This window comes from Manis pentadactyla, chromosome 5, assembly GCF_030020395.1.
Source record: "Manis pentadactyla isolate mManPen7 chromosome 5, mManPen7.hap1, whole genome shotgun sequence".
Classification (NCBI taxonomy): domain Eukaryota; kingdom Metazoa; phylum Chordata; class Mammalia; order Pholidota; family Manidae; genus Manis; species Manis pentadactyla.
The window spans coordinates 1,474,646-1,493,638 of NC_080023.1; the positions used below are offsets into that span (position 1 = coordinate 1,474,646).

The 18,993-nt window shown below is 54.7% G+C and overlaps 1 protein-coding gene across 9 annotated transcripts in view; it reads left to right on the forward strand.

Moving 5' to 3' along the window:
• Nucleotides 1-18,363, forward strand: part of HTRA3 (HtrA serine peptidase 3) — a 32,868-nt gene extending 14,505 nt beyond the window's left edge. For 2 of the 9 annotated variants that reach the window (XM_036921311.2, XM_036921316.2), the window contains exons 4-10: nt 2,189-2,386; nt 3,137-3,169; nt 4,835-4,949; nt 8,376-8,411; nt 14,117-14,165; nt 15,742-15,837; nt 17,273-18,363. In XM_036921311.2, the coding sequence (XP_036777206.2) occupies nt 2,189-2,386; nt 3,137-3,169; nt 4,835-4,949; nt 8,376-8,411; nt 14,117-14,165; nt 15,742-15,837; nt 17,273-17,438 (693 nt within the window). In that variant the 3' untranslated portion in view covers nt 17,439-18,363. Of the gene's footprint in view, nt 1-2,188; nt 2,387-3,136; nt 3,170-4,834; nt 4,950-8,375; nt 8,412-14,116; nt 14,166-14,465; nt 15,691-15,741; nt 15,838-17,272 lie in introns of those variants that run through there. The other 7 variants (XM_036921312.2, XM_036921317.2, XM_036921315.2 and 4 more) reach the window with 5 other exon arrangements.
• The last annotated feature ends 630 nt before the right edge of the window (nt 18,364-18,993 follow it).

Consider the following 18,993-nt stretch of genomic DNA (forward strand, 5'->3'; position numbering starts at 1 on the left):
CAAGGCCCGGAGACACTTTCATTGTCCCTCCCAGACCCACTTCAGGGGATGCAGCTGTCCCCATGTGGGCAACGGAGGCCAGAGGGGAGCATTTGGGGCATATGCCCCAGGCCCTGCATCCCCACATCCAGTCCCCCCAGTAGCCGAGCAGGCAGACCCACCCCGGCCTGGGAGCCTCCTCTGGGCACTCCCCAGCTGTTTCCAGGGGGCCTGTTGTGGGCTGGAACTGTACCTGCCCGCATGTGCGAACCTTGCCCCGGCGTCCCAGGGATGTCAGGGTTGTTTCAGAGGGGAAACTGAGGCTTGGAGACGGTAGAACCACCCAGGGCACTGTAAGCCAGGGCAGCGCCAGCCCACGTCAGGTTTCGTCTGTCCAGTGCTGTAGTTTGGCCTCAGTGAGAGCCGCTGTGGCCGTCCCCGCGGGGAGGTTGGCACTGTGGGGCCGTCTGTGCTGGCGAGACCGACTTGGCTGAGCTTGAGCCTGGCTTCTGCTCTCTCTGAATAAAGGTTCATGGCGCTCGTGATGCCAAGTCTGATGCAAGGAGGTCTCCTCTTGCCTGATCAAGGGAGAGGGACTTAAAAGCTCCACAAAATTACCCACCGGTGCCTCCTTGCCCACCTCGAGCCCTTTCGCCTACTTGCTGAGCCCAAGCCTGACCGCCTGGGTTCGGCCCAAGGGCCAGAGTTCGCAGCTCTGCCCGAGGACCCTGCAGGGTGAGGCAGGGCCAGGCGGGACCCCGGGTCTGGCTGCCACTGGGTTGGTCCGCCCCCTTCCAGAGACTGTGTGGAGTGCCGGGCGAGGCGGAGGGCGCACCCCAGCCGACCCCGTGGTCCCCGATGTGGTAGAATCAGTAAGGCTCAGGTGTCTGCAGGTATGGTTGGCACCTGGGGACAGGAGGCAGGGACAGCACCTCCCGTCACTGACAGGTGGAGAGGGAGGGATCGCGGCGTCCCAGGCCCCGTGGTCACGGGAGCCGGAGGGCTTGACGCAGCCCCCCCCGACGGTGCTCCCGCAGGCCGAGGGGCAGCAGCCTCCCCCAAAGTGCAGTTTGATGCCACTTGCAGAACTTAGGGGCTGAGAGGCAGTTCCCACTGCACGGCCTGGTTCCTCCACTCGGGACCCTCTGAGCCCTTATAGCGGCCTCAGCAACACAGAAAATAGCACAGCCAGGCCCTCGCCCCCAACGTGGGCATGTGGCACAGCACCTCCTGAACCCACCGGGCTCCAGAGCTGGAAGAGGCTCCGAGGCCTGGGCGTGACTGCATCCAGCACCTTTCTATGAAGCTTTTATTTGGAAATTATCACAGACCCACAGGAAGCTGCAGAAGCAGGGCCAAGAGGCCCAGGGGCTTTGCACCTGGTGGCCACAGTGGTGACAGCTGACATAGTGGGCGACACTGAAACTGGGACATGCACAGAGCTCTGGCTCCCAGCAATCCACGTGCACGGGCGCACCCTTCAGCACCTTCCGACAGGCGCTCCAGGGCACCTCCCTACAGCTTCCAGAACATGCCATCTTCCAGAGGCCCCAGCATGGCCCTCCGAGGCCCCAGGCTAGTGGCAGAGTCAGACGGACAGACAGGCTCTGCTGGCTCTGACTGTGCAGAGGCTCGGTGTGCAGGGGAGATGGCAGAGCTCCATTAAGTCACTTTAACCTTTCTGGGCCTCAGTTTCCCCATGTGTCTCTACTGCGAGATCAGGCTGAGCTGCACCAGAGATTCCCAAACCAGGGTCCCTGGGTCCTCAGCCGGGCACCAGGGCTCCCGCACATCTCCCAGTCACATGCACCAGTTTATGTGTGATGCACTCTTGGGTGGTGGTGTCCACGGCTTATGTCCAGTTTTCAGAGGGACCTGTGAACATTGACCCATTGGGCTCGGTGACCTCAGGGGTCACACCCAGCGGGACCCTCTGTGCATTCTTCCTGGGAGGGATCCCTGTGGCCCACCTGGGGGGATGTGCAGCTGCTGGCAGGGCTGAGCCTCTATTCTGAGGACTCCAGCTGGGGTGTCTCCTACCACAGTCAGCCGGAGCCTGGCCTGGCTTGGGTCTGGGTTGGTGACTTGCCTCCGCCTTCACCCCTGACAGCTCCGTACAGCCGCCCCTACCTTCCCTGGGGCTCTGACTCCAGGCCCTACCAAAGGCAGACGCCAAGCCTCTCTCCCTCTGTCCTCCCCCTTCGTCTAGCAGAAAAAGCTCCCAGCATTGCTGCTGGGCCGCTCGGCAGACCTGCGGCCCGGTGAGTTTGTGGTGGCCATCGGCAGCCCCTTCGCCTTGCAGAACACAGTGACCACGGGCATCGTCAGCTCGGCCCAGCGGGACGGCAAGGAGCTGGGCCTCCGGGACTCCGACATGGACTACATCCAGACGGACGCCATCATCAATGTGAGTCCTGGCGGCAGCCTCTGGCAGGCGCTCCCTGCCCCACAGCCCACTCTGGTACTCCGCACATCCCGTCGCTAGGAAGTTCGTTCTTTACATTAAGTGGAGCTCTGACTCCCTGTGACCTCCACCCACGGGTGCCAGGTCTGCCCTGGGAGTTAGGGGCTGCTTCCCTGGCCCAGGGCCGCCCTTCAGAGATGTGGAGGCACAGCCATGTCCTGAAACGTGTTTTCCTAAATCACACACCCCAGCGACGACATTCATCCTCACTATCGCTGTCACTATTATCATCTCGACGGGGCCTTTGGCATGCACAGAGCACTTGGCCCACGTGCCCCAGCTCCCGCCTCCCCGGGCTTGCCATGGTTTGGGCGCTCTTCTGGAAGTGTTAGGCTTTGTCGAGCCTCCTCGAGGCCAGGAGGAGGATAAGTGGTGCCCCACCCTGCCTCAGCCCACACCGGCCTGCTGCTGCCCAGCTTGCAAGTGGCGCAGACCATGGAGGAGTCTGGGGGAGCCTGTGGTGTGTGAGGAAAACTCTGGCCCAGGTCAGACCCAGGTCATCAGACAGCTACACACTTGCCTCCGTAGGCCTCAGTTTTCTCACCTGCACAATGGGGTCAGCAGTGAGGCTTTTCAGGTTGTTGGGGGATCAAATTCAGTTACATGCCTATACATGCCTCTGCTGACCACAGTGATCTTGGGGAGAGAGCTCGGGGCATGGGGCACAGCTGACACCCCGTCTTCCCCTTGCAGTACGGGAACTCCGGGGGACCGCTGGTGAACCTGGTAAGTGTCCCCTACAGCAGGGGCCTTTAGTTGTCCGGGGTTCTGCTCACATGGGGGCACAGCCTCAAGGTGGAGATGGGACCCAGAATATGGCCCTCAAATCTTCATGCCCAGTGACTGGGCTGGAGCTCTGGAAGGAGGACGTGACCCAAGCGTATGCTGTTCTGGGTCCCCTGGAGCCCCTTGGGGTGCTGGCACTGTCAGAGGAAGAAAGGTGACCTGGGAACAGCAGCCACATGCCCACCACGGACCTGGGCCAGGGAAGGGGCAGGTCTGGGGCCTCTCATCCTCCATGTATGTGTGGGGTGAGAGGGGCCTCTGCATCCTCTCCTTTCCCTCAAGCCACCCTCCCACAGGTCTGTCCTGGGCCCCAGTGTTGGGCTCATTCTCATCCCAGCTACGATTTCCAGGGTAAGTCAGAAGGCTCTGTTCAGAGGTCAGGAGTTCAAAATCAGTTGAAATCAGTTCAGCTCCTGAGCCTGGACAATTGTCAGCTGCAGTCCCCAGCCCTGGGCATCCATGGGGGTCAGGTGTGGACACACCAAGTACAACGTGAGAGGGCTCTCAACGGATGCTGAGCAGGGAGGGCTTCCTGGAGGTGGGAGCATCTGACCTGGGCTGAGGAGATTGAGGGTTTGGGGTGGAGGGGGCCATGCAGAAGGCTATTCCAGGGAGAGGGCACAGGATGGGCAAAGGGCCGGGGCAGAAGCAGGGTGTCAGAGGGCAGAGGAAGCTGGCGGGCCCACAGATGGAGTGCCGCATGTGCCCCAGAGGCTCGGTGGGCTCCCGGCAGGGTGGAGGCCACTGCTCTGGTGACCGAGAGGGCTCCTATGGGAGGTCTCATGCCGAGGCCAGAGGCCACTCCCCGTGTCCAGGTGGTGGGACGGGCACACGAGGCCACTGCCGGAATCTCGGTCACCTAGACCCTCCACTTAGCTGGTCCTCCCTCAGGAGGCCCTGGGGACCAGGTGGGGACGTGTGCTCAGGAGACCAGGCCGGTGACGTGTACCCTGCTCTGAAGCCCTGCCCCAGGCCCCAGCAGGGGCCCCTGGTGGGCTGGCCCCTGGCCTGGATATTGTGTATGGTTGTCACCATCTGGTGGCCAAGAAAGCTGGTCTGGGGTGCACATAGGGCCGGGGGTACCTTCCTCCTGGAGTGGGTCCAGAGCAAGCTCCTGGGTGGCAGGGGCAGATCTGGCCCAAGCTGCACCAGCCGTGGTGCGGGGTGCGGGTGGGGGCAGGGTGGGAGGCCAGCTACAGGGACAGAGCAGGACACGGCATCCCCTGGCCCCACCGCCCCCACCGGCCTCTAGAAGGAAGAGGGCCTCTGGTCCCCCAGGGCCATGCCATACCCCTCTCTCTGCTTTGGCCCCTCAGGACGCTGCCTGGGGGTGTCCTCGGTCGGGGGCACTGCTCGTGAGGGGCAGGCACTCTCGGGTGAGGGAGGGAGTCATGTTTGGAGACAAATGGTGGGAGAGGGGTACTAGGGGGTCCCTGACCCAGAAGTGAATCCTAGAGCCACCTTTTCAGGACAGTGTGGGGCCCAGGCAGAGGCGCTGGCAGCCAGGTCACGTCTGGGAGCCGTGTCACGGATATGGTGCTTTGCAATTGAGGGTAGCGGTTGCCGGGGCTCCCTGAGTGACTGGCCACTCCCATGTCCCCCCAGGATGGCGAGGTCATTGGCATCAACACACTCAAGGTTGCAGCCGGCATCTCCTTTGCCATCCCCTCGGACCGCATCGCAAGATTCCTCACGGAGTTCCAAGACAAGCACGTCAAAGGTGCGGGCCTCCCTGAGGGGCTGGGGCAGGGGACACTGTCCAGGCAGAGGCCTCGCAGCCTCCAGCTGGCGCCCGGCCCACCCTGGGGCTGGCTGCCTTTGCCTGCTCCTGCCCGGGCCCTGACGTCCTGAGACCCCGGGACAGCTCCCCCTAGGCCTCTCAGGCCTTCCTACCCGCCTTGCTTCAGAGCCACATTCACCCTGCGCCCCTCTAGACTGCCTCTGGCTGGGCATCTCTGATCTCCGCCCCCAGCTGTGTGGGCTCCTGAGGTTCTTCTTGTCTGGGCTGCTCCATAGCTGTCAGAACCCAGTGCTCCCTCTCTTCCTCTCTTCCACCCACCTGTCCATCCACCACCCACCGCCCATCCATCCACCCACCACCCATCCATCCACCCACCATCCATCCTCCATCCACCCACCATCCATCCACCCCCCATCCATCCATCCATCCATGCATCCATCCTTCCTTCTTTTCTTCCTTACAACTACCCTCCCTCCCATCCATCTGCCCACTCCTCCGGCAGCCTGCTGGGCTGCATACAGCCCAGTAGGGCCGCCTCTGCTCCAGAGGAGAGGTGCCCAAGCCCCAGATCCGTGGGAGTGCCTCACCCCTCAGCCTCTGTCTGCTCACTGGCATCCACACAAGGGTGCCCAACCCACCCTGCCTCTCTGGGATGACCATGAGCATCTGCCTGGGAGAGGCCTGAACGAGGCACGTGTGACTCTCCCAGTGAAGGCATGCCCACCACCTCCTGAAAGTCCGTAGTCACAGGCACTTTCCAAATGAGGATCACACTGGTGACCTCAGGACCTTCCCTTGGTGGCCTCCTTCCCACTCTTCATTTCAGCGAAAGTGAACTTCTCCCTCCTGCCATTCTGTCCCCCTGTCCACCTCCAGCACTCAGACCTGACTCAGCCCAGCACTCACACCTGCCAATTGCCCCCCTGTCTCCTCCCAGCACCCCACCATCAGTCCATTGAGAGCAGGGTCTCCATGCTTGCCCTATCCTCTACAACCCCACCAGAAGCATGCATGCCCTGGGGACCAGTCACATGAAGAACCACCACAGATGATTCCATTTTGTTCATCAGTGTCCCATCTGAGGAGGCAGCCTGCATCCAGGGTAGAGCCAATCTTCCCTGAAGAAGCTAAAGCCTTCTTCTGTGGAACAGGGCTGTCTAATCTCTTGAGCCCTTTTCCCCTTGGCTGCTAGGAAGCTCAGAACTTAGCCCAGCCTGTGCCTTTGTACCTGTCATAGCCTTGGTCTTTTCTCCGGTAACTGAGCCTTTCCAGTGTGATTACACTGTCGTCCTACCTACGGTGCCGTTGCCTTGGCCTGGCGAGCAGTGAAGCTGCATTTCACGCAGATTGAGTTGCGGTGGCTTTTATTGGAAATGAGCGGATAGGACGCTCTCCCTTCTTGCCTCTCTTCTCCTCTCTCAGACAAGAACCTACCAGGGGCCAGGGCTCACCCTCTGTTGTACGGGTACCACCACCCATCAGTGCTCACCCCACCCAAACCACTGGGCAGGGCTCAGCCCCCAGAGCTGTCAGCTCCCCCAGGTCACGTGCACTGATCAAAAGCGCAATAAATCTTTTTTTTTTTTTTTTGTAGATAATTATTTTTTTATTGAAGGGTAGTTGACACACAGTATTACATTACATTAGTTTCAGGTGTACAACGTAGTGATTCAACATTTATATACATGACAATTCTAGGTACCAGCTATCACCCTACCAAGCTGTTACAATATCTTGACTATATTCATTACATCCCGGTTACTTACTATTTTACCATTGGAAGTGTATACTTTTTTTTTTTTTTTTTGTGAGGGCATCTCTCACATTTATTGATCAAATGGTTGTTAACAACAATAAAATTCTGTATAGGGGAGTCAATGCTCAATGTGCAATCATTAATCTACCCCAAGCCTAATTTTCGTCAGTCTCCAATCTTCTGAGGCATAACGAACAAGTTCTTACATGGAGAACAAATTCTTACATAATGAATAAGTTACATAGTGAACAGTACAAGGGCAGTCATCACAGAAACTTTCGGTTTTGCTCATGCATTATGAACTATAAACAGTCAGTTCAAATATGAATACTCATTTGGTTTTTATACTTGATTTATATGTGGATACCACATTTCTCTCTTTATTATTATTATTTTTAATAAAATGCTGAAGTGGTAGGTAGATACAAGATAAAGGTAGAAAACATAGTTTAGTGTTGTAAGAGAGCACATGTAGATGATCAGGTGTGTGCCTGTAGACTATGTGTTAATCCAAGCTAGACAAGGGCAATAAAACATCCACGTATGCAGAAGATTTCTCTCAGAAAGGGGGGGGTGAGGTTCTAAGCCTCACCTCTGTTGATCCCCAATTTCTCACCTGATGGCCCCCCTGCGACTGTGCCTGTCTTAGGTTGTTCCTCCCTTGAGGAATCTTACCCGTCTCTGGCTAACCAGTCATCTTCCGGGGCCATACAGGGAAATGTAAAGTTGGTAAGTGAGAGAGAAGCCTTATTGTTTGAAATGGTTAGCTTTTTACTTCTTTGCATATTTATGCCCTGTGGCTTCTATGCCCAGCATTTGTCTTGAGGTATCTTTACCACTTGGAAGAATTATGATACTCGGTAAATTTGATACGAGGCACGAATTCTATTTAAGGGTTGTAATTAGGAAGGAAGAAGAAAAGCTATAGAAGTAGCAGGCGGAAGAAAACATGGGAAGATTGATTATTTCTTTGACATATCTTCTTGTAGAGTAACTTCAGCATGTATAGGTTTTAAGCTACTACTTAAATTGCGCACACACATTAACATAATAGGAGTATAGTTACATAACCAAAGCATACCTGTAATTACCAGCCATCTCCAGTGAAACCAAGAAAACCAGTTAGGCACCCTAGGCATTTGTGAAAACTTATCAATGATATGATGGTTATTATCTAACTGAATTTGAATAGTTTGAGAAAAATCAGACAAATTAAAACAACCCATTCCTGGGAAATGTTCCCATCCCATATGTTCTTTTAACAGTAAATAGTCTGTAGTTGTAAGATTTTGGAGCGCTACAATTTGCACTTCTCCTAATTCTTGGTTGAGTTCCAACAGTATAGATCCAGTCAAATTTGTTGTTTTACTGTATGCACAGGCCAGCTTAGATATCTCCTTCTTCATTGCCATGGCAAGTCCAGGAACCGATGGGATGAGTGCATCTACAGCTGTAGCAGTGAAAAGTGCAATAAATCTTAGCTGAATGACTGAATCCATCATTTAAAATCTTCCTGAAGTTGAACGTTTGTAATTTTTAAAATAAAAACATCAAATTATCCAAGCCAAGTTAATCTAAAGTTCTATAAAACAAACCATCTTTTTATTAAACCAAGGAGACATTAAGGTGCACTTCTTGTTCCCATCTAGGGTTTGGGGTTCAGAGGCTTCTGGGGGACTTTCAAGGTAAGAGGAACCAAAATGCAGGTCCAGGGGAGCCTTGGTCTGGGGCCCCAAGAGTGTCTGGGGTTCAGCCAGCTTTAGTGCTAGATTGCATGCCCATAGGGGTGTTTGAGGTCATGGGCTTGATGGATATGGGTGTCTGCCTCTCTGTGACCTGTGGGAGACAGCCCCTCGGAGGTCCACTCCAGCCTGGGGAGCAGAAAGCCTCATTCATGTCCTGACCAGGGGGGTCTCTGTGGCGAGCCAAGGCGAGCCAAGGCGAGCTACCCGGGGCTCTGGGAGTGGGCATGGCAACAATTCCTGGTCTCAGGGTCCCCGGCAGAGCCAGGAAGCCCGTGCACTGGAGTGCTGGACTGTTCCCAGGGAGTGGGGGAAGCAGGCAGAGGCGGGGCGTGGGAGCAGGGCAGGGCGGGGCTGGCCTGCGTCAGGAGGCCCAGTGGGCCCAGAGTTTTGCTGGGTGCCCTTCATGCCTCTCCCGTTGCTCCTTCGTCAAGGCGCCAGAGGCTTTAGTGCCCTGAAACCGGAGTGCAGTCTGGGCCCCGTCCGTGCCCACCTCAGCTTTCTGCTCCGCAGACGGGGTCCAGGGGCCACAGCCACCCAAGCCCCTGCTGGGGCGCCCGCGCTGAGCTGTGGGCTCCAGAAGGCTGCCAGCCGAGCATGCAGGCTGTGCTCTCTAAGCCCTTGTCCTAGCTGGCGGCACAGGGGGCACGAGAGCAGCGACATGAGCAGGGACACCAGGGAGGCCAGTGGGGCAGCGAGGGGGCTGCCTTGACGCTGGGTTCTGCCCAAGTGCTGTGGGGCCTCGGAAGCCGCCAAGAGTAGAGGGTTCGGTTTCAGAGAATCCTGCCGGCTGTTGGGCGGTAGACAATCGGGGGGCCGGCGGCCTCCCTGACGGCCTGGCTCTGGGTGGTGGCAGCTGTGGGTGAGCAGTACTCGGTCCAGGAATCTATTTCGAACCTTGAGCCAATAGAACTCGCTGGAAGGCGGGATATCTCAGGAGAGGAGCTGATGTCACAAGGACCTGAATCCCTGGGGGCAGAGGGCCATCTCCTGGGGTGGGCTTGGGCTCAAATCAAGGTCACCCAGGTGCCGGAGAAGCCCTGGCTGGGCTTCACTCTCGCTGTTGGTTCTGGTCTTATGTCGAGATGAAGTTCACATACCAAGCATGCTGAAGTGTGCCTCAGTGGTCCCAGAGCCTTCACCGTGTTGTAAGCCCCCCGCCCCCCTTAGGTGCCCTGCACCCTAAGCCTGCACCATGCCTCCCCCTCCCCACCTTGCTGGGTTTCATTACTGTCACTGAAGTTCCTGCCTGGCATCTGGCCCAGAGTGGCTCTGTGGCATGTTTAGAAAGAAAGGTGAGATCCCCCCTCCAGCCTGACGGCCAGCCCAGCATGTGGGACACGCGTTCTGTAGGGCTCGCAGTTACGATTCTGCCGACCTAGGAATTCAGCCAGGCCCCCCTGCACCCCACACTAGCCCTGTTTTCCAGAGACCTGGGTGAGGGCTGGGCCTGCTGTCTCTGGGCGGGTGGGTGGGGAGTGGGGTTCTGCTCCCAAGGGTGCTCCTAGCTGGCTTGCAGGGTGACCCTTCCAGGGAACTGCTTGGGCTCAGGCGCAGGGAGCCGCGGTTTCCTCCTCTTTCTGAGCACGACCAGGACCATGGGGTTACCAGCAGAGATGACCGGTGGCCCCATGTGCTCCACCTCACAGGGGGTGAACCCCAGAGCCTTCCCTGGTCCCCCAGACCATGGGCCCAGGCCTCCGCGCCTGCTCTGACCTCATTTCCCCCACGGTATCCTTCATTACCATCCACCAATTTTCTTCGGTGAAATGTCTGTGTAAATATTTTGCCCTTTTAAACACTTGGGTTGTTTGTGTCATTATTAAGTTTTGAGAGGTCTTTATGCATTCTGGGCAGAGCCCTTTAGCACGTAAATGAACTGTCGATATTTTCCCCTGTGGCTGGCTTTGCATTCTCTTAACAGTGTATTTAGGCAGAAGTTTTGTGAATTTGATGAACTCTAATTTACCGATATTTTAACTGATCTTACATCTGGTGTTGTAGTTAAGAAATCTTTGCTAACCAAAAGTCAGAAAGATTTTCTCCTACAGTTTCTTCTAGAAGTTTTACTTCCTGAGGTATTAGATTTAGGATTATGAGGCATTTCAAATTAATTCTTTAAAATAATACCAAGGATGAATCAAAGTCTTTTTTTTTGCTTTGGATACCCAACTGTCCCAGCACCATCTGTGGAAAAGACTATTTTTCCTCCACTGAACTCTTTGCTCCTTTGCCAAAACTAAAATGAGCCTCTTCTGTCCCCCTTGTCTATTTGTCTGTCATGATGCCAACATTCCACTGTCCTGATCACTGTAACTTTGCAATGAGTCTTGAAATCAGGCAGCATCAGTCCTCCAACTTCGTCCTTCTTTTCAGACCTTTTCAGACTTGTTTTGGTCTCTCTAGACCCCTTTGCATTTCCATGTGAATTTTTTTCATTTCCTACCTTAAAAACCCCTGCCAATATTTGGATTGAGGTTGCATTGCATCTATAATCAGTTTGAGGAGAATTGTCATTTTTAACAATATTGAATCTTCTGACCCATTATTTAGGTCTTCTTTGATTTTTTTATATAGCAATGTTTTGTCCTTCTCAGTGTACAGGTCTTACAGTCTTACACATTTTTCATCAAATTTATTCCTAAGTACCTTGATGCTGTAATTAATGGTATTGTTATTTTAAATTCAATTTCTGATTGTTTTTCCCAGAATATACAAATAAAATAGATTTTTGTATGTTGATCATAAGAGATGCTGCAACCTTGATAACTCATGAGTTCTAGCAGCTTTTCTGTAGATTCCATCAGATTTTCTGCATAGATGATTATGCAGCCTGTGACTAAAGACAGTTTGGCCCCTTCCTTTGCAATCTGAATGCCTTTTTTTCTTACCTCCTATAAAATGTTGAATAAAAGTGGTGAGAATGACATCCTTACCTCATTCCTGATCTTAGGGAGAAATCTTCAGTCTTTCACCATTGAGTATAATGCTAATTAAAGGTTTTTCATAGATGTCCTTTGTGAGGTTAAAAAAGTTACCTTCTATTTCTATTTTTTATTTAGGAATAGATGTTAGATTTTGTCAGAAGCTTTTTCTGCATCTGTTGAGATGATGGTTTCCCTTTTTAGTTCCAATATGGCAAATTGCATTGGCTCCTTTTTTAATGTTAAACCACCCTTGCATTCCTGGGATAACCGTCACTTAGTCATGATGTATCATACTTTTTATATATTGTTGAATTTGATTTGCTGAACATGTTTAAAGACTTCTGCAAATATCTTCATGAGGGGTATTGGTCTAGTTTTCTTTTCCAGTTTTGGTTTCAGGGTAATGAGTTGAGATGTTTAGGAAAAGCATTCTTCCTGTACCCTCACCTCTCCACTACAGCACTACTTTGATACTTCTGGTCCCCAAATTTGTGGGGTTTCCCCACACCAACCTGGGAATCCTGTGGTTTAACTCAGTTCTGACACATCTACCTGGAGACAGCCTCAGACCCCCCAGGTTAAGGGCTCAGTCCTACAGGACTTCAGCCCCCTCCTTCAGACACCAACCGCAGGTCCAAGTTTTCACCTGCGTCTTCGGCTGACTTGTAGATTGGAGATTCCCACAACCTGCTCTTTGGGTTTGATCATTTGCTAGAGTGATTTGCAGAACCAGGGAAACAGTTTACTTACTAGGTTACCAGTTTATTATAAAAGGATACAACTTAGAACAGCCCAAGCGAATCGATGCACAGTCAAGGTATGAGGAAAGGGCGCAGAGCCGCCATGCTGTCTCCAGGCACGCCGCTCTCCCCACACCTCCACCTGCTCACCGACCCAAAAGCCTTCCAAGTGTGTCCTTCTGGGTCATGATTGATTAAATCATTGGCCATTGGCAACCGATTCAACCTCTGGCCCCTCTCCCCTCCTCAGAGGTGGGCTGGGGGTGTCGGGCTGAAAGCCCCAGCCTCTAATTATGTGGTCGGTTCCCCTGGCAACGAGCCCCCATCCCCAGAGGCTTTCCAAAAGTCACTGCACTAACACACAGTCAGGTGTGGCTGAAAGGCACTTGTTAAGAATAATGAAAATCAACTTCACCTTTGTATTTCTGGAGCTATTTCAGGAGCTGAGGACAACAGGTGCCCCCATAGCTCTTATCACTTGGGAAATAAAAAAGGTTTAGGAGCTATATGCTGGGAATCATGGACAAAGACCAAAAAAATTTTTTAAATGAATTATAGTATCATAAAAGTATTTACTCATCTTCAGTTTTAAGGGGACTTTGTGTAGAACTGACACTACTTCTTTCTTAAACGTTTGATACAATTCTCCTTTGAGACCATCTGGACCTGAAGTTTTCTTTGTGGGGAGGATTTTAACTACAAATCAACTTTTTAAATAGATGCAGGGCTCTTCTGGTTATTTATTTCTTCTTGAATGAGTTTTGGCAGTTTGGAAATTTCAAGAAATGTGTCCACTTTATCTAAGTTGTGTGATTTATTGGCATCAAGTTGTTCACGATAATCTCATTATCCTTTTAATACCTGTAGAATCTGTAGTGATGTCACCTCTCACTCCTGATATGGTTAATTGTCTTTTCTTTTTCTCCTGATCAATCTGGCTAAATACTCATAAGTTTTATTGATCTCAAAGAATCAGCTTTTGATTTTCATTTATTTTCTCTCTAGTATTTCTGCTTCCTATTTCATTGATTTCTACCCTATTATTTCCTTTCTTCTCTCGCATGGGGATCTTCTTCTTCTACTTTTTAAGGTCAAAGCTGAGGCTTTAAGACTTTTTCTTTTCTAACATCAGCACTTTAGTACTAATAATTTCCCTCTAAATATTGCTCTACCTATGTCACACAAATTTTGATGTAGTGTCATTCTTAGTTAATTTTAAATACTTTCTGATTTTCCTTTTTATTTCTTCTTTGAAGATGGGTTATGTGGAAATATTTTATTTAGTTTCTAAGTTATTGAAAATTTTCTAGATACCTTTCTGTTATTGAGTTCTAGTTTAATTCCACTATGGCCAGAGAGCATGTTTTTATGAGACAACATTTTAAAACGAACTGAGACTTGTGTTATGGCTCAAAATAGGTAAATGTTATTTCTGGGTCTCAGACACCTGTACAGTCACAGAGTGGAGCAGCCGGGGGGAATAGAGGTGCCACCTGAGCAAGTTATGTGTATGATGCACCAACCAGAGGGCCTGGTGCATGGCTGGTGCTCCCTGAGCATCATTATTGATCAACATTATTATTTTTGGGGAAGGCAAAGGAAGGTGGTAAGTTCAGGTCTGAGCAAGGGAAGCCTGGAGAACCTGTGGGATGGAGGCTGGAGAAGAGAGGCCCGCTGGCCATCCGGTCTCAGTGTGGAGTCCAGCAGGAGGGCAGGGGTCACGACTGACACGGCTGCATGGAGTCTGAGGGTGAGAGTCGCTGTGAAGCCACAGTCAGAGCCAGGACAGCTCCCTGCCCCTCGGGAGCAGCCGAGAGGAGAGGGGCCGCTCCACATGCCTGGCCCGTGGGGGCTGGGCCGCCCGGGCAGGACGCTCCTGCTGGTTGCTGCTCCAGGGGAGGATTTCTGCCCCTGCCTGGCCCCTCGGGGAGGGCAGAGGCCTCCAGAGACTCTGACTGAGCCCATCATGTTTGATTTCCAGACTGGAAGAAGCGCTTCATCGGCATACGGATGCGGACCGTCACACCAAGGTGAGTGTCTGACGGGCGCTGCCCCCGGCACCCCCCACCCGCGTGCCTCACCGCCGCCCTCCTCACGGCCATATGCAGCCGCCTGCAGGTGCTCCACACTCAGGCTTCTAAGCCTTTTCTCAGGCAAGTCCCTCTGCCTGGAGTATCCTCCCCCTTTACCTGGCTGATTCCCTCAGCTCCCTCAGGACTCCATTCAGGACCCCTCCTCCAGGAAGCCTCCTGGATTAGTTTTCTGTGGCTGTCATAACAATTAATTGCAAACTTGGTGGCTTAAAACAGTAGAATCTCATTCTCTCACAGTTCTGGAGGCCAGGAGTCTGAAATCAAGGTGTCAACAGGACGGCCCTCGCACTGAAGGCTCTGTGGGGGAGAATCCTTCCTGCCTCTCCCAGCTTCTGGGGTCTCCAGGCCTTCCTTGGGTTGCAGCCATACCACTCTGATCTCTGTTTCCAGCTGCACACGACCTTATTTCTGCTTCAAATCTCTGTTTCAAAGGGCCCACTCTGGTCAGGATGACATCCTATAGAGATCCTTAACCTATTACATCTGCAAGGGCCTTGTTTCCAAACGAAGTTACCTTCTGAGGTTCAGGCATGAATTTGGGGTAGGAGAGCAGTCTTCTACCTCCCCAGGCCACTCAAGGGAGGAGGTACCCCTCTCTGCTCGCACAGCCACGCCTGCCCCCAAGCCCTGCGCTGCTCCCATTGTGTGAGAATCGCCATTCACGCGCCACCCCGACCCTGGCTGTGAGCTCCCTAGGGGAAGGCGCTGGGTCCTACCTGCCCCTCTGCTCCACCCCAGGACCAGGTCTGCAGTGGAGTGGGTGCCTGGAAATACTGAATGAATGAAATAAGAGGTGGGTGGGGAAGGGAGGAAGAGGGAAAGGAAGCAGAGGCGCAAGAAAATGCAGAGTCCAGTCCAAGGATGTGAAGAAGAAAGAGGTCATTGCATCGGGGAGCTCTGGGGAGAACTAGGGTGTGCTTGGCTGGCTCCCCACAAACCCATGCAGTCCCTGACACAACCCTCCTTCCTGTTTCAGCAACTGTTGATCTGGGATTGAATCTGAAAGCAATTTGTAATCAAGACCAATATACCAATTTACTTTTTAAACGTCCTCTTTCTTTCTCTTTCACCCAAACGTCCATCCAGCATCCACCCATCCACCCATCCCGTCTTCTGTGCGTCCATTCCATCGTTCACCGAGGGTCCGTCCATCCCTCCTCTATCCATGCATCCACCACTCATTACCCCCTCCCTGTGTCCATCCGGTCGTCCGTCCCCCCACCTTTCATTCCTCCTGCCACTCGTCTTCCCACCCATCCTCCCACCTATCCGTCGCTTTCCCCTCCCCACACAGCTAACCATGCACCTTCACTAGGTGCCCATGTCAAGTGGGGGCACAGACAGGAACCAGGGACATCCCAGAGTGGTCGGTGGCAGGGCAGGGCCACGTGGGGGCCCAGAGGGGGCTCCTCATCTGGCCTGGGTGGTGGAGGGAAGGAGCGGGCAGATGTGCACCAAGGAATCAGCTGCAAGGCTCGGAAGAAGGGCCTTCACAGCGGAAATGCCTTTTCAGTTTGGTGGACGAGCTAAAGGCCAGCAACCCAGACTTCCCGGTGGTCAGCAGCGGGATTTATGTCCAAGAAGTTGTTCCTAATTCGCCTTCTCAGAGGTAGGCTCCACCAGAGGAAGCTGAGAGGGTGGGGCGGGTGGGCACGAGGCCTGGGCTGGGCCTGCTTCACTGACCTTGTATGACCTTTCACTTCTGGGCAACATGATGTGACGTGGGAGTGGCAGGTGAGTTTCTGTCCTGTGGTCTAAGCCAGAGGCAGGCCGGAGAGATGAAGGATCTCTTAGAGCATCGGCTATACCCTTCCTTGGCCCAGGAAGTCCTTTCCTTCCTGTATGGGGAGACAGACTAGGGAGGCCCCCCAGAACAGCCCCACTCCAGCCTGACTTACCAGCCCCGTGGGCTGGCCTGGGTCTCTCTGGGCCTGTTTCCTCCTTGCAAAATGGACACGATTCAGCCTACCCTTTTGACCCCTGGAAGACTGGCAAGATCCAATGAGATAAAGCACTCTTTCCTTCGACACCGCTGATTGCTAGAGGAAAGCTGAAAACTGTCACACGTGAGCTAGGGCCGCAGCACACGCAGCCGCACCCGCCGTGGCCGGCCCAGCCCCTCAGAGGACTCTGAACGAGCCCCGCCCCGCCTCTGCGTCGGTCTCCATCCGCACAGAGCACGGCCTGCGTCAGAGCAGTGGTTCTAACCCGGCCGCAGGAGCTGGAGGTAGTCCACCCTGGCATCTGGGGCCGATCGGGACAGGGGCAGGGTGTGAGGTGGAGCGGAGCCAGGCGGGCCAGCCTCCGGCGCCCTCGGCCCCCCAACCCGAGGGGATCCCTTCCTTCTGTTTCATGTGCCACGCTGCTTCCAGCCGTGCTGGGAGATGCAGGTCCCCTGTGTCCCCCTGCTGTGCACAAACAACAGCTACCCAAACTCGGCCTTTTATTCTGGTTGCTGCCCACGGCTGACCCGGCAGGGACTTCCGAGAGCAGGCCAGTGGTGCACCGGTTCATCCTCACCTCAGCCTCGCCCCGTTCCCCTGAGTTGCTCCTCTGAGGTCGCACAGCCGGCACTTGTGGGTCTCGGTGCCACCGCCCTTGCATCTAACCACCACGCCCCCTGCCTCCCTTCCGGGTGGAGGGGTGGGTCACAGCAAGGCAGGTTGGAAGGAAATGTGACCCAGCGAGCAATTCTCAGTGACTGCAGTAGCCTTAGAACCACCGCTCTGGACCATGTTGTCGTTTGCAAAGCATCTTCCACATAGGACTGCAGGTGAGGGCAACGTACCTGGCCCGAGGCGGCCGAGCTAGGGAGGCCGCAGCCAGGACGCGGAGCCAGCCCTTCCGACGCGGAGGAGACAGGGCGCGCGCTGGCCCGTGTAGGACACTGGTTTTCACCTGGTGTGAAAGCCTGGAAGTCAGGGTGCTGTCCTTACCTCCTGAAATGATTTTTCTTAAACCACTGCTGTTAAACTGAACTGTTCCCCGACCCCGGATGGGGCCCCGCAGGGCATGTGGTGACTAAGTGTTTCTCCTGTTGGCAGAGGGGGCATCCAAGATGGCGACATCATTGTCAAGGTCAACGGGCGTCCCCTGGCAGACTCGAGCGAGCTGCAGGAGGCCGTCCTGAGCGAGTCCCCTCTGCTGCTGGAGGTGCGGAGGGGGAACGACGACCTGCTCTTCAGCATCGTGCCCGAAGTGGTCCTGTGAGGCTGGGGCCCCCCTCCACCACCAATGCCAGGGCCCGCGGCCAAGAACACGTGCCAGCTGGGTGGTTCCGTGTGGAACTGCCGCCTCCCGCGGGGGCAGGACGAAGGGCCACAGTCGGTCCTCAGCAGAGCCAGCGGCCTCCTCCTGGCCATCCAGGGGCAGAGCCCCAGGCTGGGCCTGGCAAGGAGTCCACATCTCAGTCTTGGGGAGCATCAGCTCCCCTACCACAGTGCGCACAGAGGTAGCCCAACGTCCCCTCGGACGAATGCTCCTAAGGGCCACCTTCCCAGTTCTCGGGGTACCTGGAAGCCTCCTGTAGCTCCCCAGAAGTCCCGTCCTCTCTCCCTGCTCCCTGCCTTTGCACCTGTCCGTACCTCTGTCCAAGATGCCCACCTTCCCCTTCGACCTCACCTGCTCATGGCAGCTCCCAGGCTCCTTCTTTCCCAAGAATACCTCCCTGGCCCCCTGGACCCAGTGCCTGCCATGCTGAATGCCCGGGGCCGTCTGCCAGGAGCCCCTGGAGGGTAGACCATGTCTGAGCCCCCAAGGCGCGGACTCTGAGGGGAGGTCCCCGAGCCCTGCTGCTGGTGATGAGGCTTGCCTCCCCAGGTGAGGAAGAAGCCCGCAGGCAACAGGGGGTGTCTCTGCTTTTCCTCCCGGAGGTGACCAGGGGCAGCAGGCAGAGGAAGCAGGGGCTTTCCGGGGAGGAGTCTTCAAGGACTGACCAGCTCACCTCTGCTGTGTCCTGGGCAGAGCAGCTCCCACAGAATCCCCCCCCAGGGCAGCAGGGGAAGGTGCCTACTCTCCCAGCTGGGAGCACGAGTGTCTCCACGTGTATCTGTGAGCTTCCCTGTACAATCCATTCCCGTGTTGCTTGTACTGTACGTTTCTCTACTGTATGGAAATTAAAGTTTACCAGCACGTGGTCCTTGGAAGCAGGGGCACTTGAGGTGGCTCACCCCTGCCATCCACTGCTTCTCCTGGGACCTGGGGCCCTCATGTCTGTGGGCACCAAGGGCCCTGAGCACAGGGACTTCACCACAATCCGCAGCCCAGTGGCTCAGGTCAGGCTCCGCCACCTGCTCCCAGCTCTGGGGTCTCGGGTAGTTCGCTTCCCTTCCCCCAGCCAAGGCCTCTCCCTGCGTGTGGGGTGCAGGCTGACGCTGCCCACCATGAGCAGTCGGGCACCTGACCTGCAGGGAGCCTCTGCCAGGCACGCGGTGTGGGCCTGGCCCGCGATAAAGCTTCTCTGCTTCTGCTCTGTGTCATCCAACGGTGGGGATGGGCGGGTGAACTGCGGGACTTCAAGCCCTTCCAGGCTCTGGGCCTGAGGTTCCACGGGTCTCCTTTTAGGTCAGTTTTAGGAGATGATCTCAGATGGCCATGGCAGCATCGGGTTGGTCCCTAGGGCCCTTTCCAGGGGCACACCACAGGTGACTCTGTGCTCTGCGGCCAGCTGGCTAGATGTGGGGAGTCAGACATAAGAGTAGCCGGCACCCTGAAAGGGGACCGCGAACCATTACAAGCAGCTTTTAATGAAGGCGCCGGGCTGTGG